The sequence below is a fragment of the Tachyglossus aculeatus genome, chromosome 1 (genome assembly GCF_015852505.1).
Source record: "Tachyglossus aculeatus isolate mTacAcu1 chromosome 1, mTacAcu1.pri, whole genome shotgun sequence".
Taxonomy (NCBI): Eukaryota; Metazoa; Chordata; class Mammalia; order Monotremata; family Tachyglossidae; genus Tachyglossus; species Tachyglossus aculeatus.
The window spans coordinates 887,710-903,856 of NC_052066.1; the positions used below are offsets into that span (position 1 = coordinate 887,710).

Below are 16,147 nucleotides of genomic sequence, written 5' to 3' on the forward strand. Positions count from 1 at the left end.
TTACTATTACTCTCCCATGTGCTCGTACAGTGCTCTGCACACCAAAGATGCTCAGTCAAAATCACTGAACTGAATGTGTTCCCAAAGAAGCTGAGAAGCCAGAAACACCAGCAGGTCCAAGAGGGGTTTGGACAAATCCTTAGACAAGTAGTCCTTGTTGGGTCACGGGGGGACAGTCAGGGGTGCTGGAAGGTCCACACTGGGTCACATGGGGACAGTCGGGGGTGCTGGGAGGTCCATGCTAGGTCATGGGAGGACAGTAAGGGGTGCTGGGAGGTCCACACCAGGTCACGGGAGGACAGTCAGGGGTGCTGAAAGGTCCATGCTGGGGCACGGAAAGGACAGTCATGGGTGCTGAAAGGTCCACATTGGATCATGGGGGACTGTTAAGGGTGTTAAAAGGTTCACATCAGGTCACAGGTGGACAGTCAGGGGTGCTGAAATGTCCACAGCAGGTCACAGGTGGACAATCAGGGGTGCTGGAAGGTGCACAGCAGGTCACAGGTGGACAGGCAGGGGTGCTGGAAGGCCCACACCATGGCACAGGTGGACAGTCAGGGGGGCTAGGAGGTCCACACTAATCAATAGAGGGATAGTAAGAGGTGCTGAAAGGTCCACGTTGGATCACGAGAGGACAGTCAGGTGTGGTGGAAGGTCACGGGGTGTCAGTCAGGGTTGGAGAAGGGAGTTAGGGGTGTTGGATGGTCGGTGCTGGGTCTCTGGGGGAGAGTCAGAAGTGTTGAAGTCTTTTAGACTGTGAGCCCACTGTTGGGTAGGGACTGTCTCTATGTGTTGCCAATTTGTACTTCCCAAGCGCTTAGTACAGTGCTCTGCACATAGTAAGCGCTCAATAAATACGATTGATTGATTGATTGAATGGTCCATTTTGGGTGACTAGGGAGAGAAAGGGACAGAGCGGGGAGAGTCGGGGACAGAGGGGAGAATCAGGGGTCATGGGTGGTCTGTGTTGGGTCCCGGGTGAGGGTCAGGGATGGAGAGGGGAGAGTCAGGGGTGTTGGACAATCTATGCTGGGTCACTGGGGGAGAGCTATAATTCTGTTTATATGTATTGACGCCTGCCTACTTGTTTTGTTGTCTGTCTCCCCCCTTCTAGACTGTGAGCCCACTGTTGGGTAGGGATTGTCTCTGTTGCCAAACTGTACTTTCCAAGCACTTAGTACAGTGCTCTGCACACAGTAAGCGATCAATAACTATGACAATGAATGAATGAGAGTCAGCAATGTTAAGGAGAGAGTCAGGAGTGTGGGATGGTCTGGGCTTGGTGACTTGGGAGAGTTAGGGACGTTGGATGGAAAATTTCTCATCCTGAATGTGGGCGTCTGAAAAGGTGACTGGTACCCGGTTCCTCCTGGCACCCTGATTCCGGGGGTGTAGAGTCTTGAGCTGGGTGGGCTGGGGATGATCCAAGGTGATCATGCTCACGGCCTGATCTTGATGCTCCGTTGGATTTAAGTTCATTTTCATTTTCAGAGCAGAAAATGCTTCATGTGGCTTCAGTTTCACGTAGCTTACCCCAACTCCATGGGGGAAAACACCCATCATACAAAAACACATTAAGCTCAGATCAGCTAAGGGAATCCAGACCTAAAGCTACAAGTTTATTCACAGAAAAAAAAAATACAAAGGTGATTTGAAAGAACACAGTATCACTTTTACTGACTATGCCAGGCCAAGTGTTAAAGTGGAAAGCCCCCAAGGGTAGGGACTGTGTCTCCTTTTCCTCCTGCTGTCCTGCCCCCAGCAGAGAGAGAGACAGTGTGTGTTGTGTGTTGTGTGTGTGTGTGTCCTGTCTCCACACCAGATTGGCAGTCCACTTCCCCATTACTGTGGAAGCTCCCTGTAGCTAGGGAACATGGCTCGTGCTTTTGCTATACTCTTCCAAAGGCTTACTACATCATATTTCTGCTAATGGGCATCATTCAATCAATTAATTAATTAGTGGTATTTACTGATCACATATTGCGTGCGTAAGTGCTTGGGAGAGTGCAACAGTTACTAGACAAGATCTCAGCCCTCAAGGAGCATACAGCCTAGCAGGGGATACGGATAGGGACGCAATAAAGTGTACTGCGAAATATGTGTGGGCTTGCACAACTGCCCAAGCGCTTGGGTGACGTCAAGGTATTTAAGTAGTAGTTGGGATGAGGAGATGTGAGATTAGTCATGGAAGGCCTCCTGGAGGCGGTGGGATTTCAGGAGGGCTTTGAGGATGGGGCAAGTGGTGGTGGAGCCCACTCCCATCACCAAAGGCCATCTGCTCCCCCAAATTTGTGGCCGCTCTCTCACTCGTGCCCAAACCAAATGACCCCGCCCTGCCCACTGCTTCTCTGGGGATGGGGGGGGGGTGCCCCCAAACCGAACCATTAAGGGGACCACCAGCTCATGCTTCTGCCCCTTTCCCCAGCCCTGCCTGATGCCGTTTCCCCATCAGATCCATGCTGCAGGGGCTCGGCAGGACCTAGAAAGGCCACCCCAAGCCCGCCATCCCCCACCTCACCAATGCCATACCTGGCACCAGCCTCATCTCCTCAGGCCCTCTGGGAGAGGAGGGTAGGGCCCATCTGAGGGTGAACGTCCGGGCCATGAAGTGGCCACAGTTGGACTGGAAGCCCCAAACTTGTCCAGGGCAGAGATTGTGTCTTCGGCCTCTTGTGCGCTCTCTCGAGCACCAAGTACCAAGCTCTGCCAGTGCTGAAGGTTCTCGCTCTGTACCCAATTGGTGGTTGGGGATGGCTGACAGGCCCTGTCCAGCAGCTGGTGCTCTCCCACCACCGGTAGCCCCGGTGCTCAGATAGCTGATCTCTGGCGGTGGTGACGATGACCTTTATTGACCACGATCCCAGGGAGGGACAGGATATAAGATCCGGCCTCTCACCTTCCACCCCTGATCAGCTCGGGGCCTGGACAGCTGCTCTCCAATGGTGGGAACGAGGACCTCCATCAACTGGGCTCCCCAGGAAGGGACAGGCCGCGGGCTCCGGCCCCCTGCCCCTGGTGCAGAGTCATGGGTCAGCCCAGGACGCTGGGCCGACAGCCCGGGGTTGCGCAGTCGCCAGCCGTGGCCCGGCAGGTCCCGGTGAGGATGAAGGATGGCTTGTCGACAATCAGCAGCCCCAGGCTCAGGCTATTGGGACACAGTGGGGCCGGGGGAATGGGACGAGGCTGGAGTCACTCAGACTTCTTGGGCCCCTCAGGGTGGGCGAGGAGCTTCCGTCGCTGGCGCAACATGTGGAAATAGAGCTGGGGAAACACTGCGGGGTCAAGGAGGGGAGGAGGGATTAGCAGGTCAGTGGCCTTATGGCACAGACTCGTGGCCCAGCCCCAGAATAATAATAACAATAACAATAATAATAATAATGGCATTTATTAAGCGCTTACTATGTGCCAAGCACTGTTCAAAGCACTGGGGAGGTTACAAAGTGATCAGGTTGTCCCATGTGGGGTTCACAGTCTTAATCCTCAGTTTACAGATGAGGTAACTGAGGCACAGAAAAGTTAAGTGACTTGCCCGAAGTCAGCTGACAAGTGGCGGAGCCAGGATTTGAACCCATGACCTCTGACTCCAAAGCCCGTGTTCTTTCCACTGAGCCATGCTGCTTCCCTATCCATGCCATGCCTCTCTACCCATGCCTCTCTACCCAGAGGTTCCCATGCCAATAAACCTCTGGCTGTTAACACACAGCCCTCCTGGGACCCTTGATGTCAAGGGGCCCAGCACCAGCAGGGGAGGGGACCCCAGAGGACTGGGGGCTGGGGCGAAGGAAGGACAGAGTAGGACAGCAGAGCAGTCACTAATCCTAATGGCTAGCAGGAGGCCCTCGGCTGCTCTTGCCCCCGCTGCTCAAAGCTACGTCTGAGGGCAGGGTCTCTCCTACGACAGCCAGCAGACCTTGTGGATCCCGCCAAGCAAGCAGAAAGAAGCAGCATGGCCTAGTGGATAGAGCCCGGGGCCTGGGAGTCAGAAGGACCTGGCTTCTAATCCCGGCTCCACCACTTGTGCTGTGTGACCTTGGGACTGTCACTTCATTTCTCTGGGCCTCAGTTACCTCATCTATAAAATGGGCAATAAGACTGTGAGCCCCACGTAGATCACGAACCACGTCCAACCGGATTAGCTTCTATCTACCCCAATGCTTAGTACAGTGTCTGTACTATAGTAAGACGCAGTAAGTGCTTAACAAATACCATTTAAAAAAATAAAAATTTTTAAAAAAAAGCAAGTGAGGGTGGTCTTCCGTGGGGATCTCCTGGCCCCGAGGGGCGCTGACAAAATCCCGCTGTGCAGGTACTACTCACGTGGAATGTAGGAGAGCATGACCAGGATGAGGAAGGCGTGGTAGTCGAAGGAGAAGTTGTACTTGTTGGGCAAGCTGACGGAGTAGAGGCCGGCCCGGCGGACGAAAGGCAGTGCGGCATAGATGGTCAGCAGCTCCCCGGTCACACCCATGGGGTAGAGAGCAATGAACAGTGTGTACCTGCAACAACAGCCATCGATGGGGTCAGTGGGGACAAGGGACCACAGAAACACTGAGGCTGTGCCCAGAACCACCCAGGGAACACATACCCCTCCCGCTCACACCACTGCAATGGCACTGGAGCCTGGGGGAATTTGTGGGGGGATACGTTTGGGTCAGGCTCATTGGGCTGTGTCTCCCTGAATCCCAGCAGCCTGACCCCACCCACCTGCTGACCCTGCCAGAAGGGTCAAACTCAGTTCTCCCCCTACCTCCCATAAGCGTATTTATTGTGCACTTGTCATGCGCAGGACACTGTACTAGCTACTTGGGAGAGTACAATAGAAAAGCGTGACCTACCCCTAGAAACCCTGTGCTCCAGGAACAGGGTGACTAGGAGAGTGGGGCCCAGGGAAGCTGAGGGTTGGGAGCACAGGGGTGCAGAGGATGTGGGGGGCAGGCACCTTCTTCCCACCACCACTAGCAAGGCAGATAAGCAAGGCTGTCAAAAGGCTGGATTAGCTAGCCTGGATCTGGGCTACCCCAGGCCTTTCTGGGCCCGATCAGCTTGGAACCTTCCCCCTGGCTGTGGAGGTCCAGCCTTCCCTGGTGCCCTCCTGCCCCTGGGCATCACCTGGTCCACTTGATGAGGTACGGAAGATGGTCCAAAAGACTGAAGGTGTAAAACGAGTAGCGGATGATTTCCGTGATTGTCCAGGCCACGACGAACAGGAGCACGCTGCCTTCGCTCTGCACCTGTTGCAGGAAGGGCACCAGGGGTGTTAGGGGGTTCAGGGCTGATCGGGCCGAGCTCTAACAGGAACGAGGTTGGGGAAAAGTTACGGGGCACAGAGCTGACTGTGCTGGACTCTAGCTAGTGCTGGGGGGGGGGTGTTACGGGCAAAGGGCTGATTGGGCTAGTTTCTAGCAGGCATGGGGGGCACTATAGGATGCAGGGCTGACTGAGCTAGTCTCTAACTGGTAAGATGTGGGGTGTTATGGGACACAGAGCTGCCCTGGTAGGTCTCTGGCAAGCACAGGTTTGTTACGGGACGCAGCTGCTGGTCACCAGGTCATTCAGGAGCAAGCACGCAATAGCAGAGACAGGAGCCTCCACATACACCAGGTTGGCTGAGTCCTTGGCAGCAATGATGGCTGGAGGTAAGGGGCTGCCTGGTCTTGGCCCGATATGAAAGTTCAGTCTGCCTGGCCCAGTCCTACCTAGCTCCACCGCCCAGGAGCCATGTGCGGGTGGGTAGCAGACAATGCCCTAGTTTCCCAGGCCAGGCAAGACACACACTAGAACATGGTCCTGGGGGTGCTCAAGCATCCCTCTAAACTGTAAGCTGCTGATGGACAGCGATGGTGTTCACCAGCCCTATTGCACTGTACTTTTCCAAGCACTTCATACAGTGCTCTGCACACAGTAAAGACTCAATAAATGTCTTCAGTGGATTGATTTCCCCTTCTTCAAAGTCTTACTAAAATCACATCTCCTCCTTGTGGCCTTCCTGAATTAAGCCTTCTTTTCCACTACTTTCTCTCCCTTCTGTGTCTCCCTTGCACTTGGATCTGTCCCCTTTAAGACCTTGATACCCCCACCACCCCCAGCAGACTTATGCTCATAATTTACATCAATGTCTGATTACCTCAACAGACTGAAAGCTTGTTGTTGGCAGAGAATATATCTTCCAACTCTGTTTTATTGTACTCTCCCAAGCACTTAGCTCAGTACTCTGCACGCAGTAAATGCTCATTAAGTATCACTGATTGATTGAAGCCTGGTCCTGGGGCACTTGGGTGGGTGCTGGGTTCTGGCCAAGCACCACGCCCGTCAGCTGCCGGCCTGCCTCCCTCTCCACTGGGGGCCCATCAGCTGTGCCACTGTGGGCTCGATGGGGTCCGATGGCCCAGCCGCAGGGTCAGCAGCGGGAGGTAAATTTGCGAGGACAGCCCAGACTGCCTGACTGGGCCCCAGACTTTCTCCCCTGGAGTGGGAGGACATGGTGGGCAGTGGGCTCTGTTCTCAGCTCTGCCCCACCACCACTCCCCCAGGTCATTGGCTACCCCAGCAAGGGCCTGGGCTCTGATGCCTTGGGCCCAGGGACATGAGTTCAGGGCTGAGCCTCCTGCGCTCTCCCCACTGAGGTCCGCCCCCAGGCAGCTCCCCGCCAGCCCGCCACCGCACATCTCCATCGCTCTGACAAGGAGCTTCCCACATGCTCTCAAGCTCCTTCAGAAGCGAGGAGGCTGTGGGTCTCCCCCGCCCGGGGTGGAGTCCGGTGAGGGTTCCATGACCCCTCATGACCCTGCTAGGTCGGGCTCAGCCACCTTGCCCTGCACTTCCCTCTGCACAGCTTTCCCCGGTGCCCATTGATGCCAGCCAGAGAGACAAAAACATCCATGTCCTAAGATGGCCCCTGTGGACAGGGGCTGGGCCTCTCCTGGACCCTCCCCAGCCTCCATGATGGTGTCCCGGCCCCGTTGTGGGGTGGACGCCCTTCACTGTCTCCAAGGCCTCCTGGTGGTTTCTAGAGTAGCGAGTCCTGCTGCAGAGGGAGGAGGAGAAATGGTCCCAGGTCACAGTGGGGCTGCCAGGGGCTCAGGGGTTGGGGGGTGTGGGTGCGGAGACTCCTTATCCCCAGATGAAGGATAGCTGTGGGCCTTCGGTCCCTGCCCACCCCCAGAAATGTTCCGTACCCCCCTCCCCAACCCGCTCTTGCTCTGAGCTGACGTGGGGGCGGCAGCTGGTGGGTGGCTCACGAAATCCCTCACGTGTATCCAGAAATGGAAAAAAGACCCAGGTTTGCTTTTCATGCCAGAGGGCGGCCTGAGCACCTGGCACAGCGCGTTGCATCCAGCAGGGCAACTACTGGCAGAAGCCCGCTGAGGTCCCCCCACCCCCAGTGGGGCCTGCAGCAGTGCCAGTCCTAAGGCATTAGGGATTGGCCTGAAGGTCCCGTGGGAGAGGGCAGAGACTCCTAGAGAAATGGTAGCCCCCACCTCATTCGGCGGGGTCCAGGACCGGAAGGAACAGAATGGGCAGAAGCGGGGAGGGGGCACAGCTGATCTCCCCAGGAGGACAGTCGAGCGGCCAGACGTGCTCAGACTGGTAAGATCACATGACGCCACTAGGGTGGTGGTGATGGGACAAGTGGTGGGCGGGCATGGGTTGACACAGGGTCTGCAGGTTGAGCCTGGGTCTAGGCTGCCCACCTCCACTTAAGGCTGATGAGGGAAAACTTAGGTTGCCATGGCAACAGGCCAGCACTACCTGTTTCACACGGATTATTCAAAAACCAAATTCCCCACCTTCTCCCGGCTCCTCAGCATTCCGTGGGCTTCCTTTAGCTGCTGGGACACGGTGCCCAGGGCCAGAAGGCCATGGGATAGATGGTCAGGAGCCCAGAGCACTCCCAAATCCCAAAGTCCCATCCCAATTTGAAATGCCAGCACAAGCACTGCCTGCTTCCTTGGCCTTTCTGCCAGCCGGGATGGTCACCGGAGCACAGGAGGCCTGCCTATGCCTTGGAAACCACTGGTTTGGGATGGATCATGCTGGGGATGGGCTGGACCAGGCAGGGCTGGAACCGGGCTGGGGCAGGACTGAGAAGCCCAGATCTGATGCAGGAATGTGGTAGAGAATGGCAGAAATAGACCAGAGTAGCTGGGCATCACTGATAGCACACTGACTGCCTTCCCCGTCAATTCCCACCTGCTCCTGACCGGTACTAGGCTCGACCCTCTTTTAACCCTCCATAAATCCAAATGGGGGGGCGGGTAGCCCCGTCACCCCCAAAAGGCTCACCTGCGGTACCCAGGTCTTGGCCTACCCAGGAGGAGGGGGCCACCTTCTGGCCACAGACCCTGACTACACTGCCTAGGGTGTGGATGAAACCAGTCCTGGCCACGAATGCCCACCTCTGCCAGAGAGCACCCCCGCATGCATGTTGGTCAAAGCTGCCCCGGAAAAGGTCAGCTGACAGAACTAAGGCCAGGCTCCCACGGCTTCAATTTCCATCTCTATCAAATCTGCCTCTCCAGCCCTAACCTCTCTCCCACTCTGCAGTCTCACATTTCCACCTGCCTTCAGGACATCTCTTCCTCTACCACCACACTTCAAACTTAACAAGTCCCAAATAGAACTCCATTTAACCCTATCCTCCCTCGACTTTCCCATCACCGAAGACAGACCACCATCCTTCCCATCTCACAGGTCCCCAACTTTGGCAGTATCTTCTCTGTTACCAACTCTAATACAATGTTCTCTCTCCCAAGGGCTTACTGCAGTGCTCTGCCCAGAGTAAGCACTCAATAAATACCTCCAATTGATCATTCCTCAACTCATCTCTCTCCTTCAATCCACATATTCAGCCTGTAACCAAATCCTACCAGTTCTATCTTCTCAACATCTCTAGAATCTGCCCTTTCCTCTCCTTTCAAACTGCCACCATGCTGGCCAAGCAACTGCCATATCCTGTCTCAACTCCTGCATCAGCCTCCTCACCGACCTCCCTGCCTCTCCCCTCTCCAGTCCATACTTCACTCCATTGCCTGGCTCTTTTTTCTATGACATTTCTTTCTGGGCACGCCTCTTCACCTCTCAGAGACCTTCAATGGTTTTTTTTCCATGCCCCTCTCCATCAAACAGAAATGCTGGTCTGCTAGATTTAAAGGTTCTTGCTCCTCTCCCCACTATTCTCGCCCCTCTACACCCCAGCTCACATGCTAAGCTCCTCCAAAGCCAACCTACTCATTAATAAGAAGTGGTGTTTGTTAAGCACCATGAGGGATCATCGGGAGAAGGGGTATTTAATCCCCATTTTGCAGATGAGTGAACTGAGGCACAGAGAAGTGAAATGACGTGTCCAAGATCATACAGCAGATGTGTTAGAGCCAGGGCTAGAACTCAGGTCTTCTGGCTCCCAGGCCCAGGCTCCATCCACTAGGCCGTGTTGCTTCTCAAGAGGCCTTATTCTCATTTCTCTCACCACTGACTTCTTGCTCCTGCCCGCCTGCCCTCCTTCCTGAAACTCCCTCCCCTTCTACAGTGGTCCACTGGTCTCCCCATCTTCAAACAGTGAAGTTGGCTTCACTATTCAGGATGTTAGTTGACCCAAACAGACTTGGTCCAGACCTGCCTCCCCACTCCCCGTGAGAGCCAGGGATGGGGCCTTTTCAGTCAGTTACGCTGTGCTATTTACTAAGCACAGAGTCCTGTACTGGGTGTTTTGCACATGTAGACTGCAAGCTCGCTATGGACAGGAAATGCATCTATCAACTTAGTTTTACCGTACTGTAATAATAATAATTATGGTACTTGTCCAGTGCTATGTGCCAGGCACTGTTCTAAGCACTGGGGTACATACAAAGCAGTCAGGTTGGACACAGACCATGACCCATATTGGGCTCAAACTCTAAAGCCCTTTTTACTGAGGCCTAGAGAAGTGAAATGACTTGCCCAAGGTCACACAGTAGGCATGTGGAGGAGCTGGGATTAGAACCCGTGACCTTCTGACTCCCAGGCCATTGCTCCATCCACTAAGCCACGCTGCTGCTCCATCTCTCCCAGGCGCTGGGTAGAGTGCTCTGCACATAGCAAGCACTCAGTAAATACCACTGATGATGATGATAATGAGGGCACTGGGGAGGGTGGAGCAGTAGCAAAGAACATGCTCCCTACCCTCTGGGAGCTGACAGTCTGATGAGGCAAGGATGCTTGCGGAAAGTCCACCTCCAGAGCATGGGAGGACCAAGGAGTTAGAAGACACAATCCCTGCCCTCAAGGACCTTCCAGTCCACTGTGCTGAGCGCTTGGGGGAGGACAATACCTAGTAGACATGCTGTGGCCCTACGTTGACTCCCGGGAAGCAAGGAGGGGAGATCAGCTTGGCCCTGCCTGCACAGTCCCGGTCAGCTGATCATCCCTCCCTCCAGGTGGCCTGGGGCCCCGGTCAGGAGCTGACAGAGAATCCAGCACCTCTGCCCTGCTTCTTCCAGGGCCCCGGATCTCAGCTTGGCCGAGGGGCGACAGAGAGGGAGGCTGAGCTGGGGGAGCTGCCCACAGAGACCCTCCGCTCCAGCCCTTCCCTGGTGCCAACCAACCCTGGCTAGGGCTGCATCTGTCAGAGCAGGATCAGGGGGCTGGGGTGTGCTTCTCCTTAAATCCACTGGGTGTTCTGAGTTTGCAGTGCAGCAAAACTAGCTGACTCGCTGCGGGAGGCAAGAAACTCACTCCAGAACCCAAGCAAGGGGCGGCAGGGTGGGTTTCTGGGACATTGGCAGGAGAGCGAGTGGGAACGGCCTCAATGGGGCCTCCTGGGGTCTGTTGTCCTGCCCTGGGAATGACGGGGGTGGGATGGGGGTCTACAGTCTCTGTATCTCCCAATTACTGAGTAGAGTGTTCTGCACATGGTAAGCACTCAATAATACCACTGATGATGACAACAGTGATGGTGGGCACTGGGAAGGGTGCAGTAGTAGCCTGGGCTCTGGCCCAGAAGGAAGTCTACAGTCCACTGACTCTCAACTCCTCGAGAGCAGAAATCGTGTCTACTGACTCTCTTGCACTGTTCAGCACAGTGCTCTGCACAGAGCCAGCACTCGATCAGTCCTACTCATCAATCAACAGACTGGAGCCAAGTCAACCCAGCAAAGGGAAACCCACGGGACCTGGGTGTAAGCTTGGATCCCCGTGTTGGACAAGGAGGGTGGAGGGACCACGCAGTCAGGGGGCAGGGCGGGCAGGCCCCTCCCCTGGCTGGGACCACAGCCTCCCGGGAGGCTTGGGGGAGCGAAGGGAAGGAGACGGCCTGCCCCCTCTTCATCCCACTGCCTGGGGCAACGGCAGGACCTGACCCCAAGGCTTGCCCCCTGCCCCTCACACACAGGCACATGGGCGCACCCACAGACGTACATGCTGGGCACAAGCATGCACTGCACACCCTCACCCTCCCCGAGGGGAGAGGCCATGGCAGCCCACTCCGGCCAGCGAGGAGGTTGCGGGAAGACGGGGCGGTGTTCCAGGGAGAGCAGTCCGATCCCGTACAGCGTTCCGGGCGGGTTTTACTTGTTCTCCTCCTAGGCAGGCCCTGAAATGAGTCCTGATGAACTCTGAAAACCCTACGTGACAATAGAGCTGAAGTGAAGGAAGAAAGATTTGTGTCAGGGAATGTCATGGGGCTGATTAAAGTGGAATACTTTTACCTAAGTGCTTTCATATGTAAAACCAAGTCTCTTCATCCCAGGAGGGGGATGTGGATAACACAAGAGAAAGCAGGAATGAAGGAACAAGACGGGGGATGAGGGGAAGGGGGAATGGGAATTGGAGGGGGTGGGGAAGGAGGAACAGGGACAAGGGGGGATGGGAGAAGGGGAATGAGTGGGGGAAGGGGGACGCTTGAGTCGCTGGACCCTTGTGGATGGCCGTGGTGGGGGCTGGGTGGAGAGGTAGATTCCGGCTATGAGAGGCAAGGACAATTCCCTTCCGAGTCCTTTTGGCCACACAGTGCAGAACCAGGACCCCAGGATCCGGTCCCATCCACTAGACTGGAGACCCTAAGTGCTCCAGCCCAGTCCACCCCAAACCAGGACCCAGCCACCCAGCCTGGTACACTAGAACCAGGACCCTGGGTCCACCCAGTCCACAAGAACAGGGACCTCCCAGTCACACTGCCGCCACTTTCAAAGGGGTCGCTGCCTCAGCAGCGAGTGGCTGGTGGGCAGGATGAGGGGGGGACAGGAGAGATGGACTGAATTGGCCCCTGGCCCAGCGGTGGCCTAGCACTCACCTCCTTGACACTATGAGTCACTGCCCAGGTCAGGAACACCCTGGACATCACCTGGAAGGATGTCAGTACCACCGAAGAGGGGACGATCCCTGGGGAACGAGAAACCGTTGAGATTCATTCATTCATTCATTCAATCGTATTTATTGAGTGCTTACTGTGTGCAGAGCACTGTACTAAGCACTTAGCAAGTACAAGTTGGCAATATATAGAGACGGTCCCTACCCAACAGCTGGCTCACAGTGTACGGTGACCCCGCTGGCCGGCCCCACAGACTCCCTCTCTCAGCCGGGCTGTGCCCACGAGGATACCTGCTCAAAGGGGAACTCGGAAATTCCTGGGGACTCAAAGGTGGGAAGGGGGTAGAGAAGCAGCATGGTTTAGCACTTAGAACAGTGCTTTGCACATAGTAAGCGCTTAATAAATACCATTATTATTATTAAAGAGCACGGGCTTGGGAGTCAGAGGTCGTGGGTTCTTACCCCACCTTCGCCACTTGTCAGTTGTGTGACTTTGGGCAAGTCACTTCCCTTCTCTGTGCCTCAGTTACCTCATCTGTAAAATGGGGATTAAGACTGTGAGCCCCACGTGGGACAACCTGATTACCTTGTATCTTACCTCAGCACTTAGAACAGTGCTTCGCGCATAGTAAGCGCTTAACAAATACCATCATTATTATAGGCGCATAGTAAGCGCTTAGCAAATACCATCATTATTATAGATCGGTAAAGACGAGGAGGGGACAGCACCAATGGGAGTTGGCACTGTCAGGTGAGAGTGCAGAGATGGTAGTTGGCATTGGCCCTAAACACAAACGCCACAGGAAGGGACAGAAATGAAATGGCCTCCTAGCTGGCCTCCCTGCCTCCGGCCTCTCCCTCTCCCTCCAATCCATTCTCCATACTACTGCCTGCATCAGCCATCAGTCAAACATTTATTGAACACGTACTCGGGCCAGAGCACTGCATTGAACACTTGGGAGAGCACAACAGAGTTAGTAGACATGATCCCTGCTCTTGACAATCCAACAGGGGGAAGGCAGACACTAAAATAATTTACAGGCAGGGGGATGCAATAGAGAAAAAGAGCATATACATGAGTGCTGAGCAGGGTGGCAACCCAAGAACTCAGGTGAATGGCAGGAGCTGGAGAAACAGGATGGCTCGATGAGAGACGATTCCGGGAAGACTTCTTGGAGAAAACTGAAGTAACTAAGGCTTTGAAGATTGAGAGAGGGAGAGAGTTGAAGGTAAAGGAGAGGCCACAAGCAAGGTGTCAATGGTGAGAGAGGCACAATGAGTAGGTTGGCATTAAAGGGGCAAAGCATGTGAGCTGGGATATAGCGAGAGATGAGACAGAAAAAGTAGGAGGGAGAGTTGATTAAGAGGCTTAAAGCCAAAGGTGAGGAGTTTCTATTTGAAGTGGCGATGGATGGGTAATCACTGCAGGTTTCTGAGGAGTGGGGAGATGGATGCAAAAAGAAGTTTTAGAAAAGTGGTCTGGGCAGCAGAAGTACTGATTGGAGAGGCTGGAGGCAGGGAGGTCAATGAGGAGGCTGATGCAATTGAGTGGAGATGGGATATGACGAGCTCGGATCAACGTGGGAGCAGTTTGGATGGGGAGGATTTTAAAAATGTGAAGAAAGAATTGACAGGCTTTGGTGATTGACTGAATATGCAGGTTGAAAGAGATGAGTCGAGGATAATGCCAGGGTGTGGGCTTGAGAGACAGGGAGGATGGTAGTGTTGTCAACAGCATTGGGAAAGTTAGCGGGGAGGACAGGATTTTTGAGAGGAAGGCAAAGACGAAATACGAAGGACTCCATTTTGGACAAGTGGAGCTTGGTGTGTCAGCAGGACAACCACACAGAACTGCCCTGGAGGCACGAAGAGATTGATCAATCAATCATTCGGGATTTGCTGAGTGCCTACTATGTGCAGAGCACTGTACTAAGCCCTTGGGAGAGGACGATACAACAGAGTTGGTAGACAGAGATGTGCGATTGAGGAGAAGGAGAGAATTTGGGGCTAGAGTCACCTGCAGAGTCATTCACATCACTTTCTGGAAACTCCACTCACCACATATCTCTCTGCTCCTCTACCACGTCTCCCTCCACATCGAGTGGACCCTCCAGACCACTGGCTCCCAGACTCTCCACTCTCTGTCCTCCTTTTTTTTTTTTACAGTATTTGTTAAGCACTTACTGTCAGGCACTATATTAAATGGTGGGGTAGATACAAAGTAATTGAGTTGGATGCAGCCCCTGTCACCGTTGGGGCTCAGTCTTAATACCCATTTTACAGATGGGGTAACTGGGGTACAGAGAAGTTAAGTAACTGGTCTAAGGAGAGCTCGTTGTGGGAAGGGAATGTCACTATTCATTGTATTGTACTTTCATAAGCACTCAGTGCAGTGTTCTGCATAGAGTAAGCACTTAATATGATTGAATGAATGAATGAAGTGGTGGAGTCAGGATTAGAACCCAGGTCTTTATGACTCCCAGGACCGTGCTCTATCCACTAGGTCACACTTTTGCAGATGAGGTAACTGAGACACAGAGAAGTGAAGTGACTTGTCCAAGGTCACACAGCAAATCAGAAACAGAACCAGGATCAGAACCCAGGTACTCTGACTCCCAGAGCCGAGCTACATCCATTTGGCCACACACTGGCTCCCTTCACCCACTACTCCCAAGCTTGCTCTCTTCACTCTCCTAAGCTCTAGTAATAGCAGTATTTGTAAAGCACCATGTGCCAAACACCGTACTAAGCACTAGGGTAGATACAAGATCAGAGGTCCCATATGACGCTCACAGTCTAAGTCAGAGGGAGGAAAGAAAATGAATTCCCATCTTGCTTATGAGGGAACTGAGATACAGGGAAGTGATTTGCTCAAGGTCACACAGCCAGTAAGTGGTGAAGCAAGAATTAGAACCGAGATCCCCTGATATCCAGCTTTTTCCATAAGGTCACGCTGTTTCCCACCTTCTCCTGCTCTCCACCCTCCCACACCTTCACTCCCCCCAGCCTGGAATACCCTTCCTCTCTAACCCTACTGACCTTCTCCTGGCCCTGTTCAAGGCCTCCAAGAAGCCCCCCCCAATTAATTCCCAACAGTTTGAGTTTTATCAGCCTACCAATTACCTATAGCAACACACAGGTATCAGTCAATGGTATTTACTTAGCACTTACTGTGTAATAATAATAATGATGGCATTTGTTAAGCACTTACTATGTGCAAAGCACTGTTCTAAGTGCTGGGGTGGATACAAGGTGATAAGATTGTCCCACTGGGGCTCACGGTCTTCATCCCCTTTTTACAGATGAGGTACCTGAGGCCCAGAGAAGTTAAGTGACTTGCCCAAAGTCACAAAGCTGACAACTGGTGGAGCCAGGATTTGAACCCATAACCTCACTCCCAAGCCCGTGCTCTTTCCATTGAGCCACGCTGCTTCTCTGTGTACCAAGCACTGTACTAAGTGCTTGGACAGAGCCCAGGCCTGGGAGTCAGAAGGACCTGGGTTCTAATCCCAGCTCTGCCACTTGTCTCCTGGGTGACCTTGGGCAAGTCACTTTACTTCTCTTCACCTCAGTTACTTCATCTTAAAATGGGGTTAACACTGTGAGCCCCATGTGGGGCAGGGACTGGATCCAATCTGATTAGCTTGTATCTGCCCCTGCGCTTAGTACAGTGCCTGTTACATAATAAGCACTTAAGAGATAGCAGAAAAAAATAGAGTTGACACAATCCCTGCCCTCAAGGAGTTTGCAATCTAACCAGGGTGACAGACATTAAAATAAATTATAGAAAGAGGAAGCTGCCAAGTGCTTGCACTGCACTGCTTACTGTGTGTGGCTCAGTGGAAAGAGCCCAGGCTTTGGGGTC

The 16,147-nt window shown here is 53.9% G+C and overlaps 1 protein-coding gene across 1 annotated transcript in view; it reads right to left on the bottom strand.

The window, feature by feature from the left end:
* Window positions 1–1,585: 1,585 nt before the first annotated feature.
* HACD2 (3-hydroxyacyl-CoA dehydratase 2) overlaps window positions 1,586–16,147 on the bottom strand; it is a 36,058-nt gene continuing 21,496 nt past the window's right edge. Inside the window, exons 4-7 of the mRNA XM_038747266.1 lie at window positions 12,266–12,354; window positions 5,110–5,231; window positions 4,318–4,496; window positions 1,586–3,272 (exon numbers count right to left, since the gene is read on the bottom strand). Coding sequence (XP_038603194.1) covers window positions 3,190–3,272; window positions 4,318–4,496; window positions 5,110–5,231; window positions 12,266–12,354 — 473 coding nt within the window. The 3' untranslated portion in view covers window positions 1,586–3,189. The remainder of the gene's footprint in view (window positions 3,273–4,317; window positions 4,497–5,109; window positions 5,232–12,265; window positions 12,355–16,147) is intronic.